Source organism: Papaver somniferum, chromosome 11 (genome assembly GCF_003573695.1).
Source record: "Papaver somniferum cultivar HN1 chromosome 11, ASM357369v1, whole genome shotgun sequence".
Lineage (NCBI taxonomy): Eukaryota > Viridiplantae > Streptophyta > Magnoliopsida > Ranunculales > Papaveraceae > Papaver > Papaver somniferum.
The window spans coordinates 105,831,592-105,844,324 of record NC_039368.1 but is presented as its reverse complement, the minus strand read 5'-3'; the positions used below and the strand labels follow the sequence as shown (position 1 = coordinate 105,844,324).

The 12,733-nt window shown below is 38.0% G+C and overlaps 1 protein-coding gene and 1 pseudogene across 1 annotated transcript; both read right to left on the bottom strand.

The window, feature by feature from the left end:
* Window positions 1–865: 865 nt before the first annotated feature.
* Window positions 866–2,629, bottom strand: LOC113324867 (annotated as a pseudogene).
* Window positions 2,630–9,411: 6,782 nt separating this feature from the next.
* On the bottom strand, window positions 9,412–12,514 carry LOC113322605 (protein STRICTOSIDINE SYNTHASE-LIKE 3-like). The gene is made up of 4 exons (XM_026570734.1): window positions 12,026–12,514; window positions 11,599–11,874; window positions 10,268–10,435; window positions 9,412–9,948 (listed from the first exon to the last, which is right to left on the bottom strand). The coding sequence occupies exons 1-4, from the start codon at window positions 12,355–12,357 to the stop codon at window positions 9,546–9,548; spliced, it is 1,179 nt and encodes a 392-aa protein (XP_026426519.1). The 5' UTR covers window positions 12,358–12,514; the 3' UTR covers window positions 9,412–9,545.
* Between the last annotated feature and the right edge of the window lie 219 nt (window positions 12,515–12,733).

Genomic DNA, 12,733 nt, shown 5'->3' with positions numbered 1-12,733 from the left:
GTGAACATGTTTAGATAACATATCGGTTCTTAGAATGCATGCCCGAATTAGTTGCATTGACTCTTGCAACATGTTCAGAAAATTTATCCACTTCTGTTTCAGAAAATTTATCCACTTCTGTCTTGATTATGCTATACCTACTATGAACACTTTTTATAGTACGCTTATACGGATTTCCACCACAAGCTTCTACAAATTTTTCGAAAAGTTTTTCATAAAACTTTTATCTGGAAAACTCCCTTCATTTAGAGCACAAAACGAAATAGCAATGTGAACATCTTCCAAGCTAGTGAATCTCTTTCTGGGTTTTAGTTTCTCCGTTTGAGTTTGCGACATTGTTATTTACAAAAAAAAAAAAAGATCGGCAAAAAAGAAAAAGAAAACTTTTAAAGTTATAGGATAATTTGAGAGATTTGAGTGGGAAAAACAAGTTGTAGGAAGGTGATTTTCTAAGAAGAATAAAGTTATATATAGAGAGGATTTTTGATAAATTTTTGAAAAAATAATGGTTGGGATACGATGGTGGAGAAGATAGAGCCGTTGAGAATGATGGATGGTTATGATCGGGTGTGGGGAAAGTATAAACAAAAAAAGGTCAAACAAATAAAATTTAGCGTCACGAATACTGAGTATTCGTTTCAACTGTCAAACATATACTCAGTTTCCGTAAAGCAGAAGACCACATAGAAACTGAGTTTCCTTGTTATTTCCCTTCTTTACTTTTAAATGTAGCTAAGGGATACCGCTACACTTAAGCTACACGGAAAACCATAGTAGTTGAATTTCGCTGCAATATTTTTAACATTGTGGCGAACGGAAATCCCTCAAGTACTTGCGTAATAATTTTAACATTGTTTCAATAGATTCAAGAACCGGACGACCTGATAAAGGCCATTTTGGTCAAAAGAAACTTAATTTCAGGATTTGCATCGTACAAAAAAACGGCTAGCAAACCAGAGAATAAGAATGACCCTAGGGGAAGATTCAAGATTAGTATGTTGTAGATCAAACCATAGTATTTAAGGCCAAATAGTTCGGAAGCAGTGGGAACTGTAATAGCAAGACGAACACCGTAGCAAATACCAACGCTAATTGAACCCGCATACATGGAACCTGACAATGCAATGGCTAAAACATCGTATCCTAGAGACATCGGAATTTGCGATGCTGCATTCCATAGAGGTCTTGGTGTTGCATGATTCCTGCATTATGAATCAATAGAGTCAATCAAAATACATATGCACACCGAAGAAATGGAAGATCAAGACTGTATAGTTCAATGGTATATGCAACAAAAAGACTGTCATTTGCAACAAAGATTGTGTAGTACGTACTTGAGACAGTATTCGGATATTGTTCCGGAGCCGATACGGCTGAAAAACCCGAATATGCTTGTAAGTGATACAGATATAGAAACATCAGCATGCCCAAGAGCTAAACCCATTTGCCCCAAATTATTCATCACAGCTAAACCAGTACCTACACCACAAAAAAAACAAAAGGAAGATAATCCAGAAATCTAATGTTTGGATAGCCTCTAAAATTGTGTGATCTTCGCGGAGAGTTGGTTTCTTGTATTCCATTTCAACAACTTGGTCATTTTATAAATCTTTTTCTTCTACTATTAGTGTCGATTTTTCTCCCATTTCTGTCTCAACTGTTTGTGTTTCTTCTTCTTGAACTTGATCACCATTGTGCTGATGATGAACACTACTGTCTACATCATCATTATCAGAGTTATTTGAATTCTTAAAAATAGAGTATAAGGGAATAGACAGTGGCGAAGCTACTAACAAAAATAAAAGTCCGGAAGCGAAAAACAAAGAGATTAGATGACTGTGCTTTCCAGAAAGATCATAAGTTAAAAGATATAGAGAAATAATGACATCAACAATATTGAAGAAGTTCAAATATTTAGATTCTTCTTCTTGCTGGGCAGCTGTATTCATAATTGTTTGCGGCACTTCACGGAGGAAGACTATCGTTGTGAGACAAACCACGGCGGGAACGATGGCTAACATGAGTAGAATTTTGAAGGACTATTAGCAAACAAAGCACTACAAACATCTATTGTTGTGCTTAAATCCACAAAACCTTTTAAAGATTCCAGATACAGGACCACGATTTTTACGAAAATTACGCATGCATGTTACTAGAATTGTTGTATTCATCCATGTTGTATTGTTTCCTCCCAGAGCCAGAAATATGCACATCTGCAAAAAAAAAAATATTCTGAATATTACACATTAATCGGATGTGGATACACAATGGATGTTGGTAGAAATTGTGTTATATGTACCTGCCAGTAAGGAAGAGGATGAATTCTGTGACTAACAACAAGCCATTGAACACCATAACTGATGAAACCTTCGACAGTTCCAATAAATACAATAACAGGAGTAGTAAGACTATCGGAAGATATACTAGCAAGAACACCAAAAGCTTTACCAACATCTTTAGCTACTGATAGATTATTTAGTTGCAGTTGAGTTAAAGACATTAGTGGTTTCAAAGAATATGAGTAATTTGAAAATGTGTAGTTGTTTCCTGATATGGCTTGTACCCATATTGCTATTACAAACCCTAACCATTTTCCCAGTGAAGAAGAAGAAGAATTAGGATGATGATGGTATTACATCCCTAATTCCCATTTTGTGGAGAAAGAAACGAGTTGTTCAACTACTTAAAATTCCTTTTCTCTGTTACTAGAAACCGTAAGTGATGAAGATGTCCATATATATCTCCAACAGTATACATATGGAAAGTAAGTATAATGAAGATTAATATCCAACACAGCTCAGCATGCACCTTGCCAATGTTAGCCTCAAAGATAAACAAGGAAATGACAGCAATGAGATGAATCCGCTAACATTGATTCTATTCTTTGGAATTAACGCCCAATCCAACTTCAGTATATATCACCACCTAATGTCATTCATAAGCAGGAAAAACACACTGCTGAATAGTACAGGTTCACTACATCCAAGTTTCTGAAAGTGCAAGTCACTAGAATCTGAATCAATTCAAGACTACTTGGCTTCCACGGTTAAAGAAATATGGAGACAGGTTTGTTTTCTCTCACAACTGTGTAGAGATTCAATTCATTGATGAGAGTATATATACTCGGTTACGAGTACAGTTGATTACAAAGATAAGAGTATAGTAACAAACACAGCAAAAGAATAGGTAGGTACAAGAGAACCGGAAGACTAAAACTAGTATAGCTAGAAGATAGGAAGACTGAAACTATGTACAACAAAAAGTCAGCCAAGTAGTTAGTCAGATGACCTGACTAGCCTGACTAAGCTAATACCCCCCTCAAGTTGGATCAGTAGAACCTGAACGAACGCCCAACTTGCTAAACAAACGGCCAAATTGCGGAGCACCTAAAGGTTTAGTCAAAAAATCTGCAAGCTGATCAGAGGACGGAAGATACTTTGGCAAAATCAATCCACTAAACAACTTTGCACGAACAAAATAACAACTAATTTCAATATGTTTTGTGCGTTCGTGAAATACAGGATTCTGAGCAACATGAATTGATGCTTGACTATCACAGAAAATTGTAATAGGAAGAGGACATGAAATGTGCATGTTAGTGAAAAGATAACGTAACCATTGAAGCTCATCCGTTAAATTGGCTAATGCACGGTATTCAGCTTTATCGGAAGAACGAGCAACTGTTGATTGCTTATTTGATTTCCAGGAAATAGGACTGGATCCTATTGTGACTAAATAGCCAGTGGTAGAACGTCTAGTGATAGGACATCCTAAACCAGTAAAGTAACAAAACAGTTTTTTTTTTTTTTTGTAAAGTAGCAGAGATGAAAAGAGGAAGAAAGAGAGATGGTTTCTTTTTCTTTTCTAGGGTTTTGAGAAAATGACAAAACAATATATATAATAACCCTAAAAGTAGATGCAAAAAGAGAGAAAGACTTATTCTGTTTCCCATACGTATTACTACACATAAAAATCATGTGCTCGACTAGGTAGTGACCCCATCAATTCAATGTGATAACTATTTCCTTTTAGTCACCTATTAATTTGAGCTATATCCACCCCAAAAACCATCACAAAATTATAACAAATATACTAGGATTTGTACACCCACATATATACAAATCACTATGTCAACTCTTATGAGTTGAAACGGGCTTTAAGCCCGGGTTCAAAAATGCCAGGTATTATAGACAAGGACAAAAATAGATGTTGTTCCTTGATGATATGTAAAGAGAGAATTATCACATAGAGATTTCTGAAATCCTTTCGTTAGTAAAACAGAGGAAAGTTTGGCAAACCATTGGAGAGAGGCTTGCTTAAGACCATAAATAGATTTCTTAAGTTTAAAAACTTTGGACTCACCTTTTAGTGCCAGACCGGGAGGAATTTTCATGTATATTTCTTCATACAGATCGCCCTGAAGAAACGCATTATTGACGTCTAGTTGGTGGAGTGACCAATTCTTATGGCAGCAATAGACAACAATACTCGAACAGTCACCAGTTTGGCTACGGGTGCAAAGGTGTCATAGTAGTTGATTCCTTCTTGTTGAGTGTACCCTTTCGCTATGAGACGAGCTTTGTATCGTTCCACGGTACTATCAACTTTAAACTTGATTTTAAACACCCATTTGCATCCAATGGCAGTTTTCCCTGGTGGAAAATCAACATAAATCCAAGTATTATTAGCTTCGAGAGCCATTATCTCTTTGGCCATGGTTGCACGCCATTTAGGACAGAGAGTAGCTTGCGAATAAGTTTCAGGTTCCTCGGACAAAATAACCCCAGCAAGGAAAGCTTTATGAGGTGTTGAAAACTTATCGAATGACAAATAATTAGTCATGGGATGAACTTAATTGGATTGACAGTCAGTAGCAAAGAAATGATAATCTTTTAAGTAGGCTGGTGGATTTAGAATCCGAGAAGAACGAGAATCAATATTATCTGCAGGTATAGAAGGCAGATGGGATGTTTCAACTAACTGAGATGGCTGTGCAGGTTCAGATGGATTTGCAGACGCTGGTGCAAGTGAGGGGAAGATGTAGGAGTAAGTGCAGTGGCAGGTGCACGAGAATCATCTGAACAAGGAATGGCAGACTCACCTGACGTAGAAGAAATGTTCTGCAAATCAGAATAAGGTGAAATGTTGTCAGGCCATGATGATGTATGAACATGAGAAGAATTTGTACGAGGAGTGACAGACTCAACTAGAGGATGGGTGGATGAAATGTTCTGAAAACTAGAACCATGAGACTTACTGACAGGAAAGGACGATGTTGGAACAGATGAACCATGAGAATTACTAACAGGCATGTCATATGAAACACGATTAGTGTTGGAATTATCAGAAGAAGATGGTTCTAAAGAACCTGGAAATGCAGCGGAATCATGAATTCCTGCAGTGATGTCAGGAATGAGCATGGTACTATCATGTAGTGAGGACTGTGACAAATGCACATGAATAGAAGACTGAGAATTAAAAATCGAATCATAAGAATCATACTCTGAAGGTGGTACAGAAATTGGTACTGGAGAAGGAGTATGTATATCATGAAAGGAAAACGATTTTCATGAAAAACAACATCTCGTCAAACATAAATATGCGTGTATTCGGGATCAAAAATCTTGTACCCTTTCTGGTCATGAGGGTAACCAACGAAAATACCTGGTTTTGCACGTTGATCGAATTTATGAGATACTCTTGTGTTTCTGCCAAAACATAAACAACCAAATACCCGTAAAGACATGTAATCTGGTGATTTATTTAACAATAGCTCATGTGGAGTTTTATGAGAAATAACTGTAGTTGGCATCAAGTTGATTAAATATGCAGCAATAAGAATACATTCACCCCAAAATCGAAGGGGAAAGTTGGATTGAAATCTTAATGAGTGGGCGACATTAAGGAGATGGCGATGTTTTCGCTCCACAATACCATTCTGTTATGGTGTGTAACCACAACTGGTTTGGTGTAAAACACCATTTTGATGGAACCAAGCTTGTAGTTCATTGGATTTAAATTCAGACCCATTATCAGAGCGGAAAGTCTGTAATTGGGGAATGAGAAGTTTATTGATACCAGAGGAGATGCTGGCAATAGGATGACCAAATTGAGTGATGACAAAAGCAAAAAAATACTTAAGAAATTTCAATGTTTCTGATTTAGATTTCATGAGATAACCCAAGTGCACTTATTATAATCATCATAGTCAAAAAATATTTAGCACCAGCGAATGATTCAATTGCAAAGGGACCCCGGATATCAGCATGAATTAATTGAAAAGGTCGTGAAGACAAAGAATGACTTTTATTAAACTTCAAACGTGTTTGTTTTACCATAGGGAATACATCACAGGAATGATTAAATTGCAAGCTAACATAATCAAATTTAGAAGCTAAAAAACGAAGGCAATCCACACTAGGATGGCCGAGACGACGGTGCCATGTATCTACAAGCTTATTTGCAGCAATCGATAAAGCAAATGGACGAAATATGAAATGATAGAGACCAGCGATGCGTTTACTCCATCCAATCTCCGTGTTCATGGACTGGTCCTGAAAGATGCAACAATCTTTTGAGAATTTGATACAACAATTGGCTGACAAAGATTAAATTGAATTTGAAACTCGAGATATGAAAAACATCTAGTAATTTCAGAGTTGGAGACAAATCAACATTGCCAATGTGTGTCACGGAGGTAAGAGATCCATCCGGTAGTTGAACACTAATTGTTTTGTAACCAAAGTATAAGTAGTAAAAAAAGAAAGAGATGAACATATGTGATGAGTAGCACCGCTATCTACTATCCATACATGAGTTGAACAAGATAAAATAGTACCTGCGAAATTGGCAGAAGGAAGAATTGTTGTACCTTCATTGGCTGGATCCAGTAGCGACATGAGACGTGCATATTGTGCCGCACTTATGACTGGTGCATCAACGGCTGGCACAAGAGCAGGTGCAGGAACGGTAGCAGCATCAAAGGAATGAGAATCAGAATCTTTGTGCTTTGGAAAGTCCTTTGGGTACCCATTTAATTTCCAGCAGGTGGCCTTGGTATGTCTGTGCTTGTTGCAATGGTCACAAAATGGCTTCTGGTGTTTGTTGTTGCCAGAATTATTGTTGCTGCTGCTTCCATTTTGTGCAGAGAACCTTTGGGTTCGAGAATCACCATGAGAAGCATATAAAGTCGCTGATTCAATGACAGAAACAGAAGAGGAATCGATTCCATGTTGTTCCTCCTCTTGCCTAACATGGTTGTATATCTTAGAAGGAGATGGCATGGGTTCCATTAGGAGAATCTGACTACGCAGGGAAGAGAACCTTTCATGCAAACCCTGCAAAAATTCCATAAATCTATCCTGATTATGATGATCGACATAGTTTTTACCTGCTCCGCAAATACAAGGTTCGATTGGTCGGAGGGTATCCAGCTGATCCCATAGAGTTTTGAGTTGAGTGTAGTACATCGCCACATTCAGGTTTTCTTGCTTCAAAGTAGCAATGGATTGCTTAATCGCATACAGCTTCGATGCATTATGGTGAGAAAATCGAGATTTGATTTCTAGCCATTGCTCTCTGGAAGACGGAAAATTCATGGTACTTGATCGAATCGACGGATCTACTGAATTCGAAATCCAGCTGCCGACCAAATCATCGCAGCGCGTCCAGTGTGGGAGATCAACTGCAGACGTTGGCTTTTTGACGGTACCATCAATATAACCGGTCTTACCCTTCGCACTTAGAGCTTTGGTCATGCCTCTTCCCCAAGTGCAATAGTTGTCACTTGTGAGAAGAAGGGTGAAGATGACTGAGGTCGGATTATCGGAGGGATGGACATAGTATGGACTTGATGGTGATAAAACAAAATCTGTTTCAGAAGTTGATGAAGGAATGACTGAAGAATGTGGGTTTGATTGGGTTTCTTCTAGAGTCATGATGATTAGGTTTCAAAAAGAAAAAAAAAATTAACCTAGCTCTGTATAAAGACATGGTTGTTTTCTCTCACAACTGTGTAGAGATTCAATTCATTGATGAGAGTATATATACTCGGTTACAAATACACTTGATTACAAAGATAAGAGTATAGTAACGAACACAGCAAAAGAATAGGTAGGTACAAGAGAACCGGAAGACTAAAACTAGTATAGCTAGAAGATAGGAAGACTGAAACTATGTACAACAGAAAGTCGGCCAAGTAGTTAGTCAGATGACCTGACTCGCCTGACTATGCTAATAACGGTTTTATGGATTATGCGGGTTTTTCATCGTCACCTTCCATATATACCAAACGTCTCTCTCAATTCTGTTACTACCACTATTAAGAGAGGGAAAAAGAAAAAACAAGGCCGTAAAACAAGGTGAACAAATTTGATCTAAGATTTGGCCACGTCTGGCCGGTCAATGCGCCCTTGTGGCAGTATAGTCGTGGGGGACAAATAGATCCTTCCAGTTCAAATAAATTGCAGCCCTTCTAAACATATCCCAAAAAACAACCATATAACAACACTCTCACAAAAATTCACAAAAGAATGGGCCCCTTGGTAGGGAGTTAGCAGGGGGGTCTGGATTAGTGGGTCATCATGTTTGGTCTGTGAGGAGGTTGTTTTTAGGGTGTCCAAACAGGCGGTACACCAAGAGTTTTTGTCAAATAATTCCATAATGGATTTCATTCTTGTCTGCAAAGACCTAACTTTTTATTGCGGGACAAAGTGATAGTAGATTTTTTCTGATATGGCTCTCTATTGCTCTATTGCACTTGGTACGGAACCAAAAGAAGCCTCGCTGTACCTAATGTTGTCAAATTCAGCACCAAGTAAAATCACAACTTGTACAGAAACAGAGATTGGAAGCCCTATACCAACTGGTCTAAGAAAAGCAAAAATCTTCTTCCTTTTAGGGCATCATTTTCGTGGAAATTGAAGCTCCAGTGAGATGAATTTGATTATGAATCGAGGCCAACACAAGCTCTGCCCTCCCTCCCTCTCTAGCTACCTATCTATCCAATAGTTTGAAGAGCATAGGCCTTTGGTGTCCCCTCCAGCCAAGTATTAAGGCAATAGGGCTACCAAAAGCTTTCTGCCTCCCTTTCTTTTATTCTAGGGATGGAGGACAGAGCCAATCAATGTCCGCTTCAGTCAAGAATTGAAGCATGCAGGTAATATTTCCCAACAAGTTGCAACTCTGCAAGCAGATCCGTAAGTACACCAATCATCGACTATTCTAGAACTACCACCAGCAGGAACATATTGTAACAATGCTCATTAATCTCCTTCCAGATGCAATACTGTTCATGTATATAGGCCTTGTTCTGTATTCTTAATTTCATGGACGAATTTATGTTTGGAATCCATGGTTGAACTTAACTCTATCAATTTTTCAGGAACCATTTGATTGTGCAACATGGTCACAAATATGAAGAGCTAACTTTATGTTTTGCAAAATTTAAGTAACCTACATTAAACACAGTCATTTCCAGAATCCATCCGTTTTGAAAATCGGTGTCTAAATAAGAAATACAAGTTTAACAACATTAATTTACCTGGTCATTCCAACTGATAAACGGCAACAAACGGCATCAAAACACTACCTATCCATAGCTTTCCGTCTCTTTCTTCCACTTCACTTGCAGCTTTAACGACCTTGCCTTCACTGTCCTCCAATATTTGCAACAGTTTACCCTCAGGGCTGTACTTGACAAGAACTCCATGAAGTCGGCCTCCGATATTGAGCAGGAATTGGATCTTTGCTGTAATCGGGAACTTCAGCAAGAATTTCCTTAATCCAGGGTAAAGACCACAAACATAGCTGTATATGGATCGGCGACAGTGGACAGCCACCCAAAATTCTCCCTTCTCATTAGTTCTTACATTATCTGGAAATCCAGGTAGAATGGCAAATACCTCAGATTCTCCTGCTTTCTCTCCTTTCAACCAGTATCTCCTCAACCTATTAGCAAGTCAAATGTAAGCATTATTTATAAAAGTATGAGACAAAACTCAACTGAGCGTGAACTCAGATAACCTAGAGTTTTCGAGAAGAGATAACCAGCAACAACACGAAAATTGAGGACATAAAATTAGGAGCTCTTTGTAGTCACATCCTCACCCTAGAGTTTCACCATACACAAACCAAACATGGACGGTAGAATGTAATTAACGGGGTCTCCCTGCCCTCTTGAACCACAGTCAATATAATATGTCCACGGAAGAAGTAAAAGACAAATATCATAAAGAAGCCATGTTTTTACACACAAGAGGAGACTGACCTGCCGAGGGATCCTTCACAGAAGATGAAGAACGACTTGTCTTTGCTCATGGATACCCCATTAGGGAATTGGAGACCTCTGACAAGGACAGTGGTTTCCTTTGTATTTGGATTGTATTTCAAAAGCCTCCCTGAATTGTCCCCAGAGAAAACCAGCTGAATGAAATTCCTAGAAGCAAACAAAGTGTTAATTATTCGTAGAAAACATCACTGCCATGTGTAAATGATATCCTACTGAAACCAAACAAGGCCACCTACCTCACAGAATGTCAGATTTTTTCACCTAAAAATAACATGCAGGTTACGGCATGGTCTAATGCCCAATTGCATCTGACACTAAAAACAATATACACGCAATGTGCAACAAAGGTAGGATCTACTCTATACAACAAAGATATTTTAAACATCATAACAGATAAAGAGCCAAGCTTGTTGTTGCAAGGAGATATCATCAGAGTAAACCACAGGGACCAATATCACTGTGTTATTTAGCATTTGTACAACGCTGGTGGATATAGGTATTTGTAATCATGTTTTATAATCAATTCAATCCCTATGAAATGGTTAAGATCTAGTTCAGCTGACAGATCCAGATTGGCCCTATTAAATAACCTATGTCTGTGCTGGCTCTTGGATGGAAATAAGCAGCATTTGAAGGATAGATTGCTTCCAGCTCACTCTCCGGTCAGTGCGGTGGATGGGCTCAGTAATCTAAGAGTCGCTGTGTCAAATAAAAACACATTTTATGAAACTCTGTTTGATCATTATCAGGTTTGGTCAAATGCTAGAGATGAGTACAAGGACTGAAAACCTCAGATTCTTAACCTTCCAAACCCCATTTGTAACTTACCATAGCTTCTCCCTCTCCCCCATCTATTTGTCCATCCAAAGCAAGATTACGACCATAAAGACTCACCTACGAAACTACAACGCCCCCACAGGTGAAACAACAAGTAAATCTGAGATCTCCTAATTAGGATATCTTCCCATTTCACCTACGTGGATATGATACCTCCACAAGTGAAGATAACAACAAAACGGTGAAACCTCCCAAATGAAAGTTATTTCCAGATTTCCGCATACAATAAAAAAAATTACTTTTTTTTTGTTATCTCATCCAGAGCCCAGGCAACAATATCACCCTTCGTAGAAAAGAGTCATAATGAACCATGGGGTCTACGCATTTTTCCTACCAATATATAATGGACCACTATAATTGAATTAAATGCCTACAGTTCAGGCATCAATCTTATTATGTCTAGCATGGACTAGATGAATGCGAGAAAATTAACGCTAAACAATAAAAAAAAATCGGTTGCAAGAAACTCTTACCTCCTTTGGTAGGTAATGCTACTATCTGTAAAATATATGTTTCCTTCATCATCGATATCTAAATCATTGGTGAATTTCAACGGTACTCCTTCTGCCTCAGTTACAAGTGATGTAGCCAATCCACCTTCTGGACCGACCTTCATCAAGCCGAGATACGCATCACAAATATACATGTCTCCAGTTTTCTTATCAAAGCGAAGCCCCAGTGGACGTCCACAAATATGCTCATTCTTCAAATATGCCAAAGCTGACGCTTGTGGGTTGCACAGCTCTGATCTAAAACCCACATATCACACAACTTCAGTGGTAAATACCAACTAAAATAGTATAATCACCAAATTAAAGGTCTTATCAATGTACACAATTTGACAAATTATATCATCAAAAACCTAAAATGTAAACAGAAATTATCAATTATAAAAGTCACCTGTTAGGTGAAGTATAAGCAAAATCAGTCCAAGACTGGCTGTTCCAGAAAACGATTCTGCCATCAGCAAGGCCTGTGTATGGACCGCGACCAAGTGGATCAAAAGCAATACTTTCAGGTCCTTGTACCTGATTCAAAAACTTAATTTCTGATTTCTGCAACAAATTCTTGCTATCCCTCTCTGTTGGTAACTCTGACCATGGATACATTTCAACTTTATGAGCTACAAAATTTGGGAATTCAGCAATTGAACTATGTTTGAAAGGATCAACTGCGCAATAAACAGCTAATAATAGAAATAAGAGAGCAAAGATTTTGGCTAGTAATGCCATTGCTGGCAAAAGAGGGGAAAATGAGAATTAGGGTTTCCGGAGTGAGTAAAGGAAATTTGGTTTTAGAAAGTTTTTTGGGTTTTTCTGGTTTTTGTTTCGTTTATTATGTTTTGAAGTTCTGGTGGTTGTCGATTTTTGGTCCTCCTTTTTGTCACCTTTCAACTACCTCATGAACTAGTCAATCATATGGTCCTACTACACTTATGGCGGATTGGAGCAATTGAAAAACATGTTTAGTGAAGTGAGTTTATATATACTGTACATAATTTTATTAACCTGGTGATTTGAGGGAGTTAGAGTAGTCTTTTAACGCTTCGAATAGTTCTAATTCAGGCAACCACTTTTTTTTTTCATTTTTTTTTCCTTTCATTTTCGC

What these genes read in the sequence shown, in the direction of transcription:
- LOC113322605 (XM_026570734.1), bottom strand. Translation starts at nt 12,357, where the DNA reads ATGGCATTACTAGCCAAAATCTTTGCTCTCTTATTTCTATTATTAGCT. An exon ending in AGCATTACCTACCAAAGGAG is followed by an intron (nt 10,436 to 11,598) that starts GTAAGAGTTTCT and finishes GTTTGCTTCTAG; the next exon opens with GAATTTCATTCAGCTGGTTT. An exon ending in TGTGAAGGATCCCTCGGCAG is followed by an intron (nt 9,949 to 10,267) that starts GTCAGTCTCCTC and finishes ACTTGCTAATAG; the next exon opens with GTTGAGGAGATACTGGTTGA.